The sequence below is a fragment of the Arachis duranensis genome, chromosome 5 (assembly GCF_000817695.3).
Source record: "Arachis duranensis cultivar V14167 chromosome 5, aradu.V14167.gnm2.J7QH, whole genome shotgun sequence".
NCBI lineage: Eukaryota > Viridiplantae > Streptophyta > Magnoliopsida > Fabales > Fabaceae > Arachis > Arachis duranensis.
The window spans coordinates 105,743,579-105,760,365 of NC_029776.3; the positions used below are offsets into that span (position 1 = coordinate 105,743,579).

Consider the following 16,787-nt stretch of genomic DNA (forward strand, 5'->3'; position numbering starts at 1 on the left):
ATATTATTCGTTATGTCATTATTTGTTATTTAAGATTTGATGTTAGAATTTGTATGTATTTTTTAATTTTCAAAATCGCAAATTTAATCAAATCCAATCTAAACCGCTTAAAATTGGATCAGATTGTCTAAAAAAATTTCCAATCCAAACTACATCATAAGTAAAATTAATATTTGAATTGAATAATTTTTTGACACAAAACTGATCTAAACCGCACCGCGAACACTGAGAGTGATAGAAAAAGTCACCATACACAGATTCTCTCATTTCAAATATTTATCAAAACCTCATCCTATTACAAGACACTTTTCTGAACCCTTTCAATAGAAGGGATTCTAACATGAAACCTAAACATTTGACATAATAATGCACTAACTATTTCCAACAAGAAATCAAGCATTTTGGCAGATAGAGAGAGGGTAAAAAGGGTATTATGGTCCTCCAAGTACAGCATTCTCAATGTCTTCTCTGCTCAGAGCATAACTAAACCTCCTCTCCACATCCTTATCCAGATTCCCAGGTCCACTCTTCAAATACCTACACAGATATAATAAACTCTTCAATCTCTATTAACAATTAAACATTTACCTTGTTGCAAGGGAAAATCCATCACGAGCCTTTACAAATTGCAATGAGATTACTCACTGAATAGTTAGCAAGTATGTCAACTTCAACTTAATAGAAAACCAACAATTCATTCAGGATATTTACTTCTAAAATAAGTATTTTGTTTAGTACATATTTTTCTTCAAGTACTAAGCATGTTCAATAATAGTTTTTAGAATGAATTCACAAGTACATATCAGTAGGATGCCCCATTTTCAATCCAAAAGTAACATGGTAACATTGAAAATAAAATAAGAACAAAAAAACACCCCTCTATTTTGTGTCTCAGAACATACAATAGTAAAGAACAAACTGCCACCAGAAAGTGATTAAAGATTCATTGTGAAATCTTAACCATTCTTTGATTTCACCAACTTGATGTAACATATATGTCTAAAAGGAATCAAAGGACCAATTTAAGTATCTAGTATCTACCCTATCCTAATTTGATCTCACAGATGCCATTGCAGCAATGCAGGGGAACATAACAGTGCATTGGCTTGCTTAGCTTCAAGCAATTTGGACGGAAAATTCAACAGACATAACAAACATTAAAAATATAATTTTTTGCTTAAAAAAACTCAATTTAAGTCAAACCCTTCACAACTTTCCAACTAAAGTATCCAGCCTCCACATTCCATCTACCAATTCTAAACCACACAAAGTGGATAGCACCTTGTGCACATTCAACACACACAAGCATAAACTCAAACACCAAGAGTGCAATAACCAAAAGCACAAAAATTCACATTTTTTAAATAACAATAAGAACAAGATAAAAAGAAAAACCCAACCTTATGTAGAGATCAGTAACATCTAAATAGAGATGAGCATGCCAATCAGCTTTTTGAATCAGCCAAACAGCTCTATCATCCTTGCTCTGGTAGAATCCAAGGCTCTTGAGCCAAGCCTCAATGCAAGGCAAGCTATGTGAGTAGAGAGGCTTGTTCTTCTCTGGAAGCTTCTGAAGCCACTCATCATCTTCTTTTGGTGACAACTCTTCTGCTTCTGGTGACTTGCAGAAAATTTGGGTGGTTGTGGCGATGGGTTTTCTGGACGAGATGGAAAGTGGGCTGGGACATTGAAGGTGTTTTGGGAAATGGGTTAGGTGAAAGATTGGAAATTGAGTTGAACTTGAAGAGATTGAAGACGGAGGAACATTGTAGTTTGTGAATGTTGAGGATGTAATAGTTGACATTTTTGTGTTTTCCCTTTTTTTTTTTTCCTGTGATTTCAGTTGAGAGTACTTTTACCCTCCATTTTTCAATGCAGCTGGTTAGTTATCCAACAGGAACATGAGCACTTTAAAAAAAAAAAAGACTTTAAACTTACATCTTTATGAAATACATTTTAACAAGCATTTTTTAATTGTATATCTAATAATTAATAATTAGCAATCTAAAGTGTGCATCTACTAGTTATTGGATTGATGATAATTAACAACTACTATTGCTTCTGTGCTTAAATTTCTGTTTAACTTGGATGGTTCATTGGAGATAGTCATAGCATATGCATCATGCATGTCTCATAAAATGTGTTGTGTAATGATATCACTTGTGAGATTATTGGAATTGAAATAATCTATTTTTATTAGTATCATTTTTGTTATACGAAGACATTAAAAAGATCTGTACTTGGCTACTTGCCCAAAAAAAAAAAAAGGACAGGTTCTTGTTTATTATCATGTGAGGCTTGTAAGACTTTATGGCTTAAGTTATAAATGGTTGTTTAGATTTTTCATAAGTACATTTCAAAGTTGAAGTCCATAAATAAGAGTGGTACATTTATACATAAAATAATAATTTCATTGGCAAATACCAAGAACATGAGCCATCTAGATCGAAATATTTCAATATATAGTTCAAGAATATCATCCTCATAGACTTGAACTTTATTGGTTTATGGCTCATTCATTTACCAAATGATGAGACAAAATTGATTTCATAAAAGGTTCATTCTTATTATCATCAATGAGATTCTGCAGACTGAAAATGAGACCAGTATTCCTTCACAAGCTTCCCAAACAATGACCCTTCTCTCTTCATTAACTTCTTTGGCTCATCATACTCTATCAATTTTCCTGATAATACAATCAAACATCTCCATTAGTTAGAATCAAACACTACTAAATGATAAAAAAAATTATTCAACTTACCATCACTTATGGAGAGAACCTTGGTGCAATCCATCACAGTTGGTATCCTGTGTGCTACTGTGATCACTGTACAATCTGCAAATTCTGTTCTAATTGTTTTCTGCAAAATAAGATCTGTTGCATTATCAATTGATGCCGTTGCTTCATCTAGCACCAATATCCTACTTCGCCTCAAAAGGGCGCGGCCTAGACAGAATAACTGCCTTTGTCCCATACTCCAATTCGATCCATCTTCAACAACTGTGTAACATTTTGTTACTAGTCATTAGTATTAACTAGGAAAGAATTTCTTGCAGCCTAAGTAACAACATGAAATAAGAAACTCTACCTGAGGAGTCTAAGCCCTTTTCTTTTTCTTGCACGGCTTCTCGCAACTGACACTTTCCAAGAACCTTAACATAAAGTTAAGGATTAGTTCACACCAGAAGACACCAAATTTTGACATAAACAGAATGTGACTGCTATATATACCTCCCATATCTCTTCATCAGAATGTTGAGACAAAGGGTCCAAATTATATCTAACTGTTCCATTAAAAAGAGTAGGATCCTGAGGTATAACACCTAAATGTGACCTCAAATCATGAAGGCCGATCGAGGATATGTCTACACCATCCATTACAATTCTTCCACCGGCCGGCTCGACAAGGCGAAACAAAGCACTAATAAGAGTGGACTTCCCACTTCCTGTCCTGCCAACAATACCAATCTTGTGTCCTCCTTCAAATGTGCATGTAATTCCATGGAGTACAAGTGGTCCATTAGCCCTGTATCTTATCTGTTTTGAAATGAATAAACCAATAACTTTCTCAACATTATGCTTCAGAATTTAATATGAAGTTTCAGTTACCTGCAAGTTACTAATTTCTACTTTGCCTGCAACTGGCCAATTAACCGGAGGGCGATTTCCTTCTATAACTTCTGGGGCCTCACTTGGTATATACATATATTGATTTATCCTCTCTACAGATACTATATAATTTGCTAGAGTGCATTGAAATTGAATTGAAAATACAAGGGAATTGTTCAGTGAAAGGCCATAAGAGAGTGCCATGCCAATAAATCCTGCAACAATGGACATTTAAATTAAGAAACTTCTACAATAAGATAATTTGTGAACAATGAAGTTATGTATGACAAACTATGAATATCTGAAGCCTCACCGGCGGGGAAAGTCTCAGGTGGAAGCACAACCATGCAAAGTGCTGCAGCAGATAGAACAACAGCACTGATTGTTTCTAACCGTTGGATCAACCATTCATTTGAAGTGAAACTATGGAAGAATGGACTAGCATTGACATCAATCAGATCAAGATTCTTCTTGAAAAAGCGATCTTCCTCCTTAAAGGCCCTTATTGTCACAGCTCCAGCATTAGTTTCTGCTACATGATTAGCTACAAATGATTTTGTTGTGCCATTTAACCTCATCAATGCTTTTGCAGTAGCAAAGTAGTATTTCTGTTTAAAAAATGAAAACAACAAAAGTACTTAGCATGTTAACTTTTCCATCAAAATAATCTTTTAAATTCCATGTAGAACAGGCTATAAAAAGAAGAATTTGTTCATCACCTGCAATTGAATCGCAGCAAAAACCAGTGGTATGGCAACAAACAAGACTTGCCAACTCACAAATGATAAAACTGCAAGATTAGAATAAAAATTTGTAGTACCCCCCACAGTATATGCAAGGAAAAATGGTACATCAAGATCCACAATGCTCATATCTGCAGATACCTACACAATAAAATATTAGTCAGAATACTTAAACTTCCACATTGCATTTCATTGAATGAAAGAAAAAATCAAATAGAAAATGTTGTTTTATATGCTTACCCTGCTAAGTATCCTTCCCAAAGGTGTGGAGTCATAAAAAGACATCGGTGCGCGGAAAAGGGAGTTCATCAACTGTGAAAATAGATGTTTTGATGATAGAAGACCTAAAGCAACTATAAGAAAAGTTCTGATTAACATAAAAACAATTGAAACAACTCCTATCAACAAGTAGACTAAGATCAATTTCAGAGTTTTGATATGAGGGTTGTCAACATTAGCAGCCATCCATGAGTTTTGAATTATTTGGCCAGTTACAAATAAAATGTGACAAAGAGTAGCGGCAGCAAAGTATATGTATCCCTTCATCTGATTCAGATACTGAATGTAAGGCTTCAAGCCTGTGTCTCCTATCTCTCTTTCTTCTTGCTTAATCAACTTATTTTCGTTTGAAGCTTCTAACTTCTTCTCCAAGAAATCTTGCTTAATCTCTCTGCCAGAAGTTGAATCTCTCTTGGAAGAAGGAGTGTCAACTTGATGGTCAGCACCAGCAGTCTTCTTGTGAGCCTCGACGAGTTCTTGGAATTCTCGGCTTGATTCCAATAGATGATGATAAGGAGCAGCTTGTAGAATTTCCCCATCTAACATCAACTTTTAAGGAAAAGAAAGTTAGAGTTAAAGATCATTAAAAACAAGCATGATTTCATTGTTTCTTATTGAAATATATTAACATGAATATTAATAGCACTGCATTAAGATGAAAGAAATTACCATAACAGAATCAAAAGCTGGTAGGAAGTCAACTTGATGAGTCACAAGTAACACAGTCTTCCCTGCAAGTCCTTCCATGATATATTCCTGCCAAGTTCCGAAGCAATCTTTCAATAGAGAATGACATTGTAGATATAATTAAGAACATTATTTGAAGGAGACTAAGATGTGATTACCTTAAACAAATTTGTGGCTGTGTGAGCATCAACAGCACTGAATGGATCATCCAAGAGATATATATCAGCATTCTGATAAAGCGCACGAGCGAGCTGAATTCGCTGCTTCTGACCTCCACTCAGGTTAACTCCCCTCTCGCCTATTTCGGTAAGATCTCCATAGGGAAACAACTCAAGATCCTTTATCAGTGAAGATCTATAAAGTGTCTCTTCATATCTTTGTGGATCCAAATCTGCTCCAAACAAAATATTTTCCCTTATTGTACCTGACTGTATCCATGCTGTTTGAGAAACATATGCAAAACTGCCATAAACTTCAATCTGCAATTCAAGAAACTTACCATAGTGAGTTAAATTTATGTGATAGTTTATGCTAATTTGGAGCATAACAAGGTTTTAAGAGTGTATACTAGGAATATGAAAGTTTTATGAAAGCTTACAGTTCCCTTTGTATTTGGAACTTCTCCAAGAATTGTTGCTAAGAGAGTTGATTTTCCTGATCCAACTTCTCCACAAATTGCTACCTTTTGTCCATGTCTAACCTCCAAATTTATGTTTCTAAGTGTTGGTTTTGACACATTATCTTCCCATGAAAAATCAGCAGACTTGATTGAAATTGAGCCTCTGAGGTTATCATCAACACAACTCTTCCTGCAATTTGCATTCTGCAATTCAGATGCCTCAAGAAACTTCCCAATTCGAGCGAATGCAACTTTCGATTGAATAACCACTCCAATAACATCTGGGATGGTTGTGATTGGCTCTTGCACAAGGCGCAGTGTTGCCACAAAAGTGAAAACATTGTTTGCATGCAAAGGAATCTCCAAGAAGTAGCATGCAGCAAAGGAAGCCGCGGACACCAGAATAGGCGAAGACCAGAAGAGAAAGATGTTGTAGGCCTTTCTTGATTGCACTGCTGATAACATTTCAAGTTCCACATTCCTTAAGCCTTCAATAGCCTTCTTAAAATGTTTCTCCCATGCATATAGCTTCAGAACTTTCATATTCACAAGAGCCTCAGAATTAGCCTTCAATCTCTCATCTTGTGCCACCATGAGCTTGCTTTGAAACTTCTGCTGTAGCTTTGCCAATGGAGCATTGCAAAGTACAGTGAGAATTATTACTACCATTGAGGCTATTGTCGCGAGTCCAATGGCTCGGACAAGAATCACCAAAGCAATGCATATTTGGAAGCTTGTTGTCCACATCTGATGAAACCAAAATGGAAATTCTCCAATCCTATATGCATCAACAGTCACATAATTCATTATCTCACCACCAGAATGCTCCAATCTGGCAGCATTGGATAGCTTCAATTGTTTCTTATAGATGGCTGCAGTGAGAAGAGATCTAACCTTCATACCAACGAGTCTACATCGAAAATACCATTGCCTTTGAGACAAGGATTCTATGATCTTTGCAAAGAAAAGTGAAATGGCCAACACATAACCTTCATATTTGAAACTTTCATTACCCTCAGCAACCAATATAAATGCATTCAAAAGCAGGGGACCACAAGACAGAGTAACTACCTTAATAAATGCAAAGAATCCTGAAATCCAAATCTCTCTCCAGTGGCAGGACATTATAGTCCAAAATACTGATGGCTGCAGTGTTGGTTCTTTTTGTTTCTGTTTGTTAAGTTGTTCTATAAACACAGAATAGCAACTTTCTGCTCGATCCGGCTCGTGCAGCTTTGGGATATCCTCATCCTCAAGTGTTTTCTCTTTACCTTTTTTCATCAATGGATTCAACCACCAAAATTTCTTTCATCCTTTTCCTTCCATTTTTCGTCGCAATGACATACTTTGAATGTGCATAACAGCACTAAGATTGATGCTGGAAAAGATAGAACATCTAGAGCTATCTTCAGGGAGAGTCCTCTGCTGCTAATTGCATAGAACAAGGACAAAGAACATAGTATGCTAGAAGCTAAAAGTAGAAGAACAGCAAAAAGGCGCAATGATGTTACCGGATAATGTTTAAGCCAAAGACTTAATACTGTGAAGGATGCTAAAAGCCATGTGATTCCTTGAAAGAATTCTACCAACCACCAATTAAGAGGCAATGCAGTGTGGTTTTTTCTTATCATCTCCTCCAAAATCCAAATTCCTAAGCATGAATGCACCAAGCCAAGAACTCCATTGCTTGTGGCAGAAACTAGCTGCAAATTTGAATATCTTTCGGCTCGCGTTTGGCCATGAAATGGAGTTGATGAAGTCCTCTTGATCATAGTGAATGACAGCATGATCAGCAGCAAGATATCAAAGCAAATGATCAACAAATTGTTGATGCATTTGGAATGATCTTGCAAGAACTTGAAATCATTACAGAAAGGAGTTTCTCTGGCCTTGGAACAATCATAGTCCATACAAATCAGGCTCCAAAAATCATCCATTTTCTTTGTAAATTTTCTTTTTCTGCTTAAATTCTGTTACAAAAACATACATTCAGTAAGCAGATAAAGTCAACGGTTCTATGATGTAACATAAATGAACTTTATTTAGAATATACGTGTTTCAAACTTTGAAACAAATACAGTATTAAATGACTCATCATAAAAAAATTCTATTCATTAGTTTCATTAATTGCTTACATAATTTCAAAAAGTTAACTTGGTTCATTGGTTGACTCATTGAGAAACTGAGGAGAAGCTCTCAGTCTGTAAGGCCATAATTCACTTTAATAACTTCTTGATATACATAGCATCTTAACTGAAATTCTTATGAAGTACTATCTTAGAGTGAAAAATAAAAATAATTAAATAAATGAAACAATTAAAAATTGTTGCTATGAGCTATTAAATACTTAGCATATCAACTTTTTATTTTATTTTTTTCTGAGAGGCTAAACACCTCAAACTTTATAATAAAAAATGATGAAAGTGGAGACAAGGATACCAACATTATTACAACAATGGAAAATTAAATATTTGAGAGCAACTACTCCAATCAAAAGCATCAGCAATACCATATTTAGAAAATTGTTTAAAAGCTTCAGCAATCATGTGGAGGATGAATGATTGAATCATTATTCTCTGAAGTGGGAACCACTTCCAGCTTCATGAGAAACTGATTTTAAGGGAGGAGAATAAAGAGAGTAGATTTCTTTTTATTAAAATTAAGTTTATATGTATATATAGTGATGATATGAGAAAGACATAATTAAGAAAAGCAATGATGAGAATAATACTTATATATATAGTTTGTGAAGAAAATAATTAATTAAGTGCTAAGAAAGACAATGATAGATGATGAAGCAACAAGAACTTATTTACCTGTTTAATTTATTAAGCAGCTTTGTGACTCAAGTCTCAAGGTTTGATCTATCTTCAGGATGAGCAACAAGCTAAGCTTCTAATAATTGGTTCATCAAGAAGAAAACTTCATCACTTCTCTGAGTTCTCTGCAAAGACCTTTTCAATAATAAATATTACAGGTCTCTGCCTAGTGTATATATATATATCTCGACTATGTTATATGTATACTAAAATTAGTTATAAATATTAACTACTAGTATACAATACGTGTTGAAATATAAAATACACATTGAAAATAAGTTAACCAATATATATATTTATACTCAAATATATAGTGACTAATTTTAGTATTTTTATATATCTATACACAATAGGTACTCCACCATAAAATTATGTCTCCCATTGCTTTAATTTCGGGCAAACATCAACATTAAAATTTTGGACCAGTTGTTTCAATCATTGAAATTTAAATTAACCCAAGAAAAAAAAGTCACAGATTTTAACAGTAGATATTTCGGTTGTGTAAACAAAAAAACTAAATAATAGTAATATAGCTCCTTGTATACAAATATCTTTGTATACAAATAATAGTTAAGAATTATTAAATAGATTGATGTGTTTGACTATTTAATTAAACTTTTGTTTATATCTTAGCGACAATTTTATATAAATATGAATAGAAATATATAAAAATAAAAAAATGTTTTGTAGAAATAAAAAAATTAGTAACCAAATTAATTATTATGTATTTGTATATAGATATAGATATTGTTTATTTTTAATATTTTTTTATTTTAACATATATTTTTTATGAGTAGTTGATTTGATTATTAATTTTTTGTATATAGCTAATATAATTGTAATAATATAATAACTCCAAAGTAATGACCCCAGGCCCAATGAAATACTCAATGGTGTATGTACACAAATAATAAATTATTTAGATAAATAGTCAAATTCGTCTCAATTTTTTTTTTAAATTAGTCTCCGAAAATTTTTTTTAATCAAATTTGTCTTTAAAAAATTTTAAACTAATCGTGTAAGTTCTTCTGTCATTTTCTTTGTTAACAGCGCCAAAATTTATTAGTGTTGCGTGCATATTAAGTGATACTATAATATATATAGGAGTCTTAATTGACTATTAGTCCGGTAAGTTTATAAAATTAGATCAAATCAAAACTTAATTGAGGAGAGAACTTGAAGCATTGAAATTTTTTAATTTAAAATTGATTTAATCCAATTTCATAAATTTATCGTATTAATCACCAATTAAAACTACTAAATATGTGTTATGGTATTATTTAACGTGTTATATTTATTGTCGTAGTAATGAAAGTGATGAAAAAATTAAAATAACTAACTTAAAATTTTTAAAGAACGAATTTAATTAAAATAATTTAAAAACTAATTTAAAGAATTAATTATCAAAAACTAATTTGATCATTTATTCTAAATTATATATAGATTTGTCCTACAATTTTATTTATGAATTTAACACCATATATCTAATAGTTAAAATGAGAAATAAAACCAAAAAGAAAAAACAATAGTATATACTACCACTACATGTCTACACTACAGCTGTTTAAACTTTAAACTAGTAATTTTCACGTGTAATTTCGGTGTTAGTTACCATAAATGTGTGACAACTGACAACATTACTCTAATCGTTGAATAATAGTATAATACATTAATACTACTTTTTTTTTATATTTAGTCTTCCATCTTATTGGTTGTCAGCGATCAATTGGGCAGAAAATATTACTCGGATAAAAAGTATATATAAATGATATTAAAAATTTAGTGTAATTAATTTTATCTAAAGTTGATAATTGATAATTATTAAATAAAAATTTAATCAAATCAATTAAATTATCTAACTGCTCTTATTTATTAATTTTACGTAAAGTCAACTGCAACTAAATTTTTATCATAGATGATATTAACCAGTGACCCATATGCTTATCAAACTGAAAATCACAACAAAACTATTTTATTATCTTATATTTCTTAGTTATTTGTTATTTTAATTGTATTCAAATAAAAAAAATGAAAGCGGTTGGATCACCACGCAACCCGAGACAATTAACTTAAGAAACTAAACTTGAAGTGTTTGTCTCATCGTAAGAACGAAAAGTTCTTTATTGTGTGAAACTGTTGTTTGATAATGAAATACACATGCATGGATTTATTGAAAACCACAAAAGAAACAAGACAATAATACGTTCCTTTCTTGGCCAGAGAATTGAAGCGGTGATTATGGAACACAATGTATTAATGGATATGACGGTGTGGAAGATCATAGTAAGAAAACGAAAACAATAGTATTATTATTAGGATTATGTCGTCTTAATTATTGTTTCATAATTCTGATTTAATGTGTAGGAGCTAATGGTTGTCTTATAGTAGATTGGAAAGTATGGTGACCCTTAATATATATGATTTCAGATTAATGGTTCATGGTATACAGATTCAAAAAATTTTAATAGTGAAGATAAAAATAATATGCAAAAATAATAAAAAAATAAGGAAAAGTTTAAAGGGCCAGCAGTTTTATTGAATTTTGACCAGTAACCAGCAGAGAAAAGTGAGCCATTGAATGAAATCTTACACCAATCTCACACCATCAAATTATCATTGATGGTTAGTTAATGGCTAACAATCACAAAAATTGATGGCCCCTAACATTGCTCAAAAAATAATATGTATATTTAGATATTCAAAATTTAAAATATATTAGTTATATTTTTAATAATTTAATTAACATATTAAAAATTATATTAATTTAAAAGTATTTTTTTCATTTTAATTAAAAACATTACATAATATGTTTTCATTAAATATATATTATATCAATTAAATTTAAAAAAAAACTATTAAATACTAATTACTAGTCTTATTTATATTTTGAGAATTTAAGCTTTATTTTGAATAATTAGTTAATTAAACTATTATTATTTTGTTTTCATAATCTCAATGGATTAAATTTATATAACATAATAATCTTTTCTATTGTGTTGATATAACATTCTTTTTACATATAAATAAAATAAAAAAATAATATTTACACATAAAAAATTAATTAATCAAAGTAGACAACTTATTTTTAACAAAAAAGTATTTTAATATATATTTTATAAATGTGATTAATTTTTTATATACCATAAAACATACTTAAAATAAAATTTGTATAAGGGCAAAGTGGCAAACACATTATTAAAGTGGGGATAATATATACACACATTTTTGTCTAAAATTCAATGGAGACGATTACTCCTATACGATCATATGTGATTATGTGAATCCATCCCTGATGATATACATATATATCTTACACGCTAGACACGTGATTTATATATAATACATATATATTCTGCTTAGAATGATGTGATATATTCATATTTTTCTTTGTATATATAATGTTAGATGATATTTTTATTCTTGTAATCGGTGAAGTTTTTATTCTTGGAGAATAATCTTGGATAATAATTTATGTATAGTTATTTTTATGTGAAATTAATAATTAATAATTTTAAATAATAATTTAATTAAATTTATATAAAAATAACTGTATATGAATTTATATTTTAATCTTGACTATTCTCATTCTTCATGAGAGATGTCTTAGTGCATTATGAAATTATTTGTAAAAAGTTTTTCTACTAAAAATACTGATGTTCTAATATTTTCCTAATTTATTTGTGTGTCTAATAATAATGATAATAGTAGTAAAGCGAAGACGAGGAAGAGGAAGAACATGTAAGAAGTTGCTCTAATATCATCATGGCTACCAAAAAAAGTCAAAACGATACTTTAGTATCGTGATGAATAGGAAACCTTCAAATATTTTTAATGATATTTAATTATTTTTCGTATTAAATTCTAGACTTCTAGCATGTACGAACAGCCTTAGCTTAAATAATGAATGTCCATCTCAGAAAGAAGATATTGGTTTCATCTGAGAAGTTTTAAGAGATACACTTTTTTTTTTATTCAGATGTTAGACATCCATGTAATTATTATATAATTAAGTTACTTCAATACAAAAAAAATCAATACAATTAAATAAAATATGAAATACATGCGTCCAACATCACAAAACGCTTATTCTCTTCTTCTTTTCTTCTCGATCACGTTTCTCCTGCGCTTCTTTTTCTTTTTCTTCTTCTTCTTCTTTTTCTGCTTCTTCTCACGTTCGTTTATGCATGGAGTGTTTTCTTCTTCGCCTTCTTGTTCGTATTCCTCCTTCTCCTCTTTTTCCTCCTTTTTCGCGTTCCTTCTTCTTCACGTATGTTCTCCTTATCGTCATTCTTTTGTTGTTGTTGCTGTTATATTTTTTTGTCTTTTCCTCTTTCTCTCTCTGGTGAAGAAGCAGTAGAAGGTGAAGAAGAAGAGGAAGAAGAGTTTTGAATAGTGCAGAATGAACCGAATACAGTACTCATGGTGAACCGAATATAATACAATTGTATAGTACTAAGTGAACGAAACGTAATCTATTATATAAAATCAAGATGGTGAACCAAACAATGCTTCTTTCAAATGTATATATGTCAATGTTAATGTATATATATATTCTTAATATCAATGTTTGTATAAATTGTTAATATTTATATTTGATTCAAGATGGATTACTCATCTGAGATATTAATTTATATATATGTTGGAACTGTCTGGCTGCTGTTTTATTCCAAGTTCTCAATGATTGCAATCAATGTATTTACCAATACATTCAAACTCTAAAAGAATATAGTGAACCGAAATTAATACACTGGACGAACCGAAAGGTAGAAACACACTGAACCCCTAAATCCTAAACCCTAAACACTAAAATCAGAACCCTGAACACTGAACACTGAATCCTGAATCCATAAACCCTAAATCCCTAAAACCTAAACCCTAAACCCTGGACCCGAACTCTGAACTCTGAACCCTGAACGCTAAACCCTAAACCCTAAACCCTGTACCCGAGCACTAAATACTGAACTCTAAACCCTGAATGCTAAACCCTCATGGTGAACCGAACATAGTACTCATGGTTAACCGAAATCTTAATTATGGTGAACTGAATAGACATAATACTATTTATTCTTAGATCAATTTTACATGCTTATTACTTGCTATTTAAATTTAATCTAATTTATTTTTTATAATAAAATTTAAATATTAAAAAATATTTATTTTATATTTTTAAATTAAATATTAATTATTAATTTATTTTAATAAATTAATCGTTATCTTATAAATATCATAAGATATTTGCATCCATCGTCTCTAACTGTTTTCATTTTCTGCTGAATCGATCACAGTTCGTGCGTGGTAGTTGATATTGGAATGTGATTTTTCATTGGTAGTTATTGTTTTCGGTTCACCACACCTTATAAGTTTGGTTTGGTATGCAGAGCTGTACGAGGATCGGCATATATGGAAAGAATTTTATGGTGAACCAAAATCTTAATTACGATGAACCGAAATCTTAATTATGGTAAAACAATTATATAGTGCTTAGGAAAAAAAATAGAACATATTGGTCTAATTTTTGTTAGACTTCTTTCTGTGGACCAAACCGAAAACATGAACGTGATGAACCACTTCTTTAGTATTTACCAAACCGAAAAGTTACTTACATATATTGAGAGTTACTCACAGTTACTGACCCTTACAGTTACTCACAGTTACATATTATCAATTCAATTCAGATGTAGATCACCTCAGTCCATTCAATTCACTTCAAATAAAATTAGCAATTTCATTCCATTAAATTCGATTCAGAATTCAATAATCCAACCCTCATCAAATTGATGCGTTTCAGAAGAATAATCAAAATCGTACTCATTCAACTGATTTGAAGTTGATTTATTCATTATTTTAATTCAAAAGTGCAAATCGAAGAAGAAAACGAAGAAGAACATGAATGACGAAGCTAATTGCGTTAAATCAATCCAGATCCATAATGCAGAGAAGAAAAACGCGAAAGAGAAGAACATCGGATTTAATTAAATCAATCCATATCCATAATGTAAAGAAGAAAAACGCGAAAGAGGAGAACAACGAATTTAATTAGGAAGAGGAAGAAGAAGAAGAGGAAGAAGAAGTTTACGTTGTGTGAAAAGATTTACGTTGAGAAACGTTGATAATACAAAATAAGTATTTGTTATATAGGTTATAAGATTCATTATATAGGTTATAAGAAGTGCGTGTAAAACAAACAGGAGAGTGGGACGTGGAGTGAAAGTTGTTTGGATATCATTCATATAATTTTTAGATGGATGTAGAGCTTTTCTATTTTTTGTTTTTTATTATATTATTTTTGTTGCACGATATTTAAAGAAGTATTCGAACATCCAAACTTATCTATGAGCCTTAAGAAGTTACCTGCTGTGTTAATATATATGAAACAAACATGTCAAGAATTTCAAAGTCAATTTCACATTTTACAACAATTAGATAGAGATTAGATCATCTTAATAAGTTTACTAAGATTAATGTTTAATATGAAAGAACCAAGTTTCAAACATTTATAAAGTTTAAATAATTTAAAGTGATCTTAGATGACGAATAATATTTTTTTTTTCATTCATCTAAATTTTTAGTGCATAAATAATTCATAATTTAAAATTATGATAAATATATAAAATATTGTATATAACATATATAAAATTAATCATCATATATTTATATATTATTTTCAATATATATCTCATATTTAGTAATTAGTTTTGGAACAAAACACAATCAAATTCTTTCACGTTTCTTCCCCTTTGATGCTTCGAAAAGATACGAGACAAAATCCCTTTCAATGTCGCTATTTTTTCTCTACACTACTTAAGTACTTATAGATTCTACGTGCAGTCATTTCTTTTTTCACTCAAAACACTTGGACTAAGAAAAGATTTTCTATAATAATTGCGGTTTATTATTATTTTTTTGTTAAGTCACTAACACATCATTTTCGAATTCAATTCTTAATAGTGATATGTATACAACATATTCAATTCAGAAGTTATTAACCATTGACTAAAAATAAAAATAGTAATAATAATAACCCACAAAAAAGATACGAGTCCTTTATATTAAATGCGAAATTATTAACATTAAATTGGCAAACTTAAGAACAGTTTTAATAATTCGTTAAAACAAAACAACAATAGTTAATAAGATATGAAAATATTCCTTGGTCACCTTCTAGGGCATAGAGTGCAGCATCATTTTCCTCCCCTAATATTTAGCTGTATTAAAAAATTATATGTTTTAACTAGCACTTCACAATTATTTTAAGGTCACCTTATTTTAATTGCACCGAAGTCATGCACTTTATATTTTAATAGCACTAGTGCCAACTTCACAAGATTTCTAACATCAAAATAAACAGAATAAATAAATAAACATACATATTACACCTGCTACGTTCTTAAAAAAGCTTGAAGACTAACTGTACAGATTATATCACATGCATGATTAGATCATGGTTATAACTTCTAACTTATTATCTTATAAGCCAAAAAACTAAAGTGTGTTAGAAGAAGGACTCTTTCTCAACTACTCTATGAACCAGTGTTTAACGCCTGATCTCTATACACACCACATCACTTTGTTGTATTAGATTTAAGTTTTCTTTGCTTTGAAGACTCCCCACAAGTAGTACTTTGCTTTAAATCCTGCATGATTAATTAAAAATTAATACATAACTTATTTTGTTTTGCAAATAATACTAGTATATGATCCGCATAGTTGAGCTAGAAGGTAGAAAACTCACTCCGGTATTCTATCGGAAGCACGGTGGAAGGAAAAACTAGGAGCTCTACATGTTCAAGCACAGCCCTCATGGCAAGGTCAGAGTGAATAACGTCATCAACTAACTTGTCATAGTCCCTTTCACATCTATAGAAGCATGTTGTAAGATTTGGTAATAAGAATATAAGTTGTAAGCAGAGTAAGAACGATGTTTTTGTGTGGAAAATCACCTTTCATCAGGAAATAAATAAAGTGCAATGCTGTTTTGATCTATCTCATATTTCAAGAAGCGACTTGGCCACACTGCACGTCTTTGAAAC

At 31.0% G+C, this 16,787-nt stretch overlaps 2 protein-coding genes across 2 annotated transcripts; both read right to left on the reverse strand.

Annotated features, from left to right (window-relative positions):
• Positions 1-200: 200 nt before the first annotated feature.
• Positions 201-1,832, reverse strand: LOC107490987 (uncharacterized). Its single transcript, XM_016111778.3, has 2 exons — positions 1,401-1,832; positions 201-537 (listed from the first exon to the last, which is right to left on the reverse strand). The coding sequence occupies exons 1-2, from the start codon at positions 1,802-1,804 to the stop codon at positions 432-434; spliced, it is 510 nt and encodes a 169-aa protein (XP_015967264.1). The 5' UTR covers positions 1,805-1,832; the 3' UTR covers positions 201-431.
• A 557-nt stretch (positions 1,833-2,389) lies between these two features.
• LOC107491077 (ABC transporter C family member 10) lies at positions 2,390-8,900 on the reverse strand. Its single transcript, XM_016111839.3, is given in 13 exon segments — positions 2,390-2,686; positions 2,762-3,001; positions 3,090-3,153; positions 3,233-3,538; positions 3,611-3,825; positions 3,924-4,218; positions 4,330-4,494; positions 4,594-5,181; positions 5,302-5,388; positions 5,478-5,798; positions 5,918-7,242; positions 7,245-7,908; positions 8,755-8,900. Coding segments are annotated over 12 exon segments (4,350 nt in total). The 5' UTR covers positions 7,876-7,908; positions 8,755-8,900; the 3' UTR covers positions 2,390-2,573.
• Positions 8,901-16,787: the final 7,887 nt, after the last annotated feature.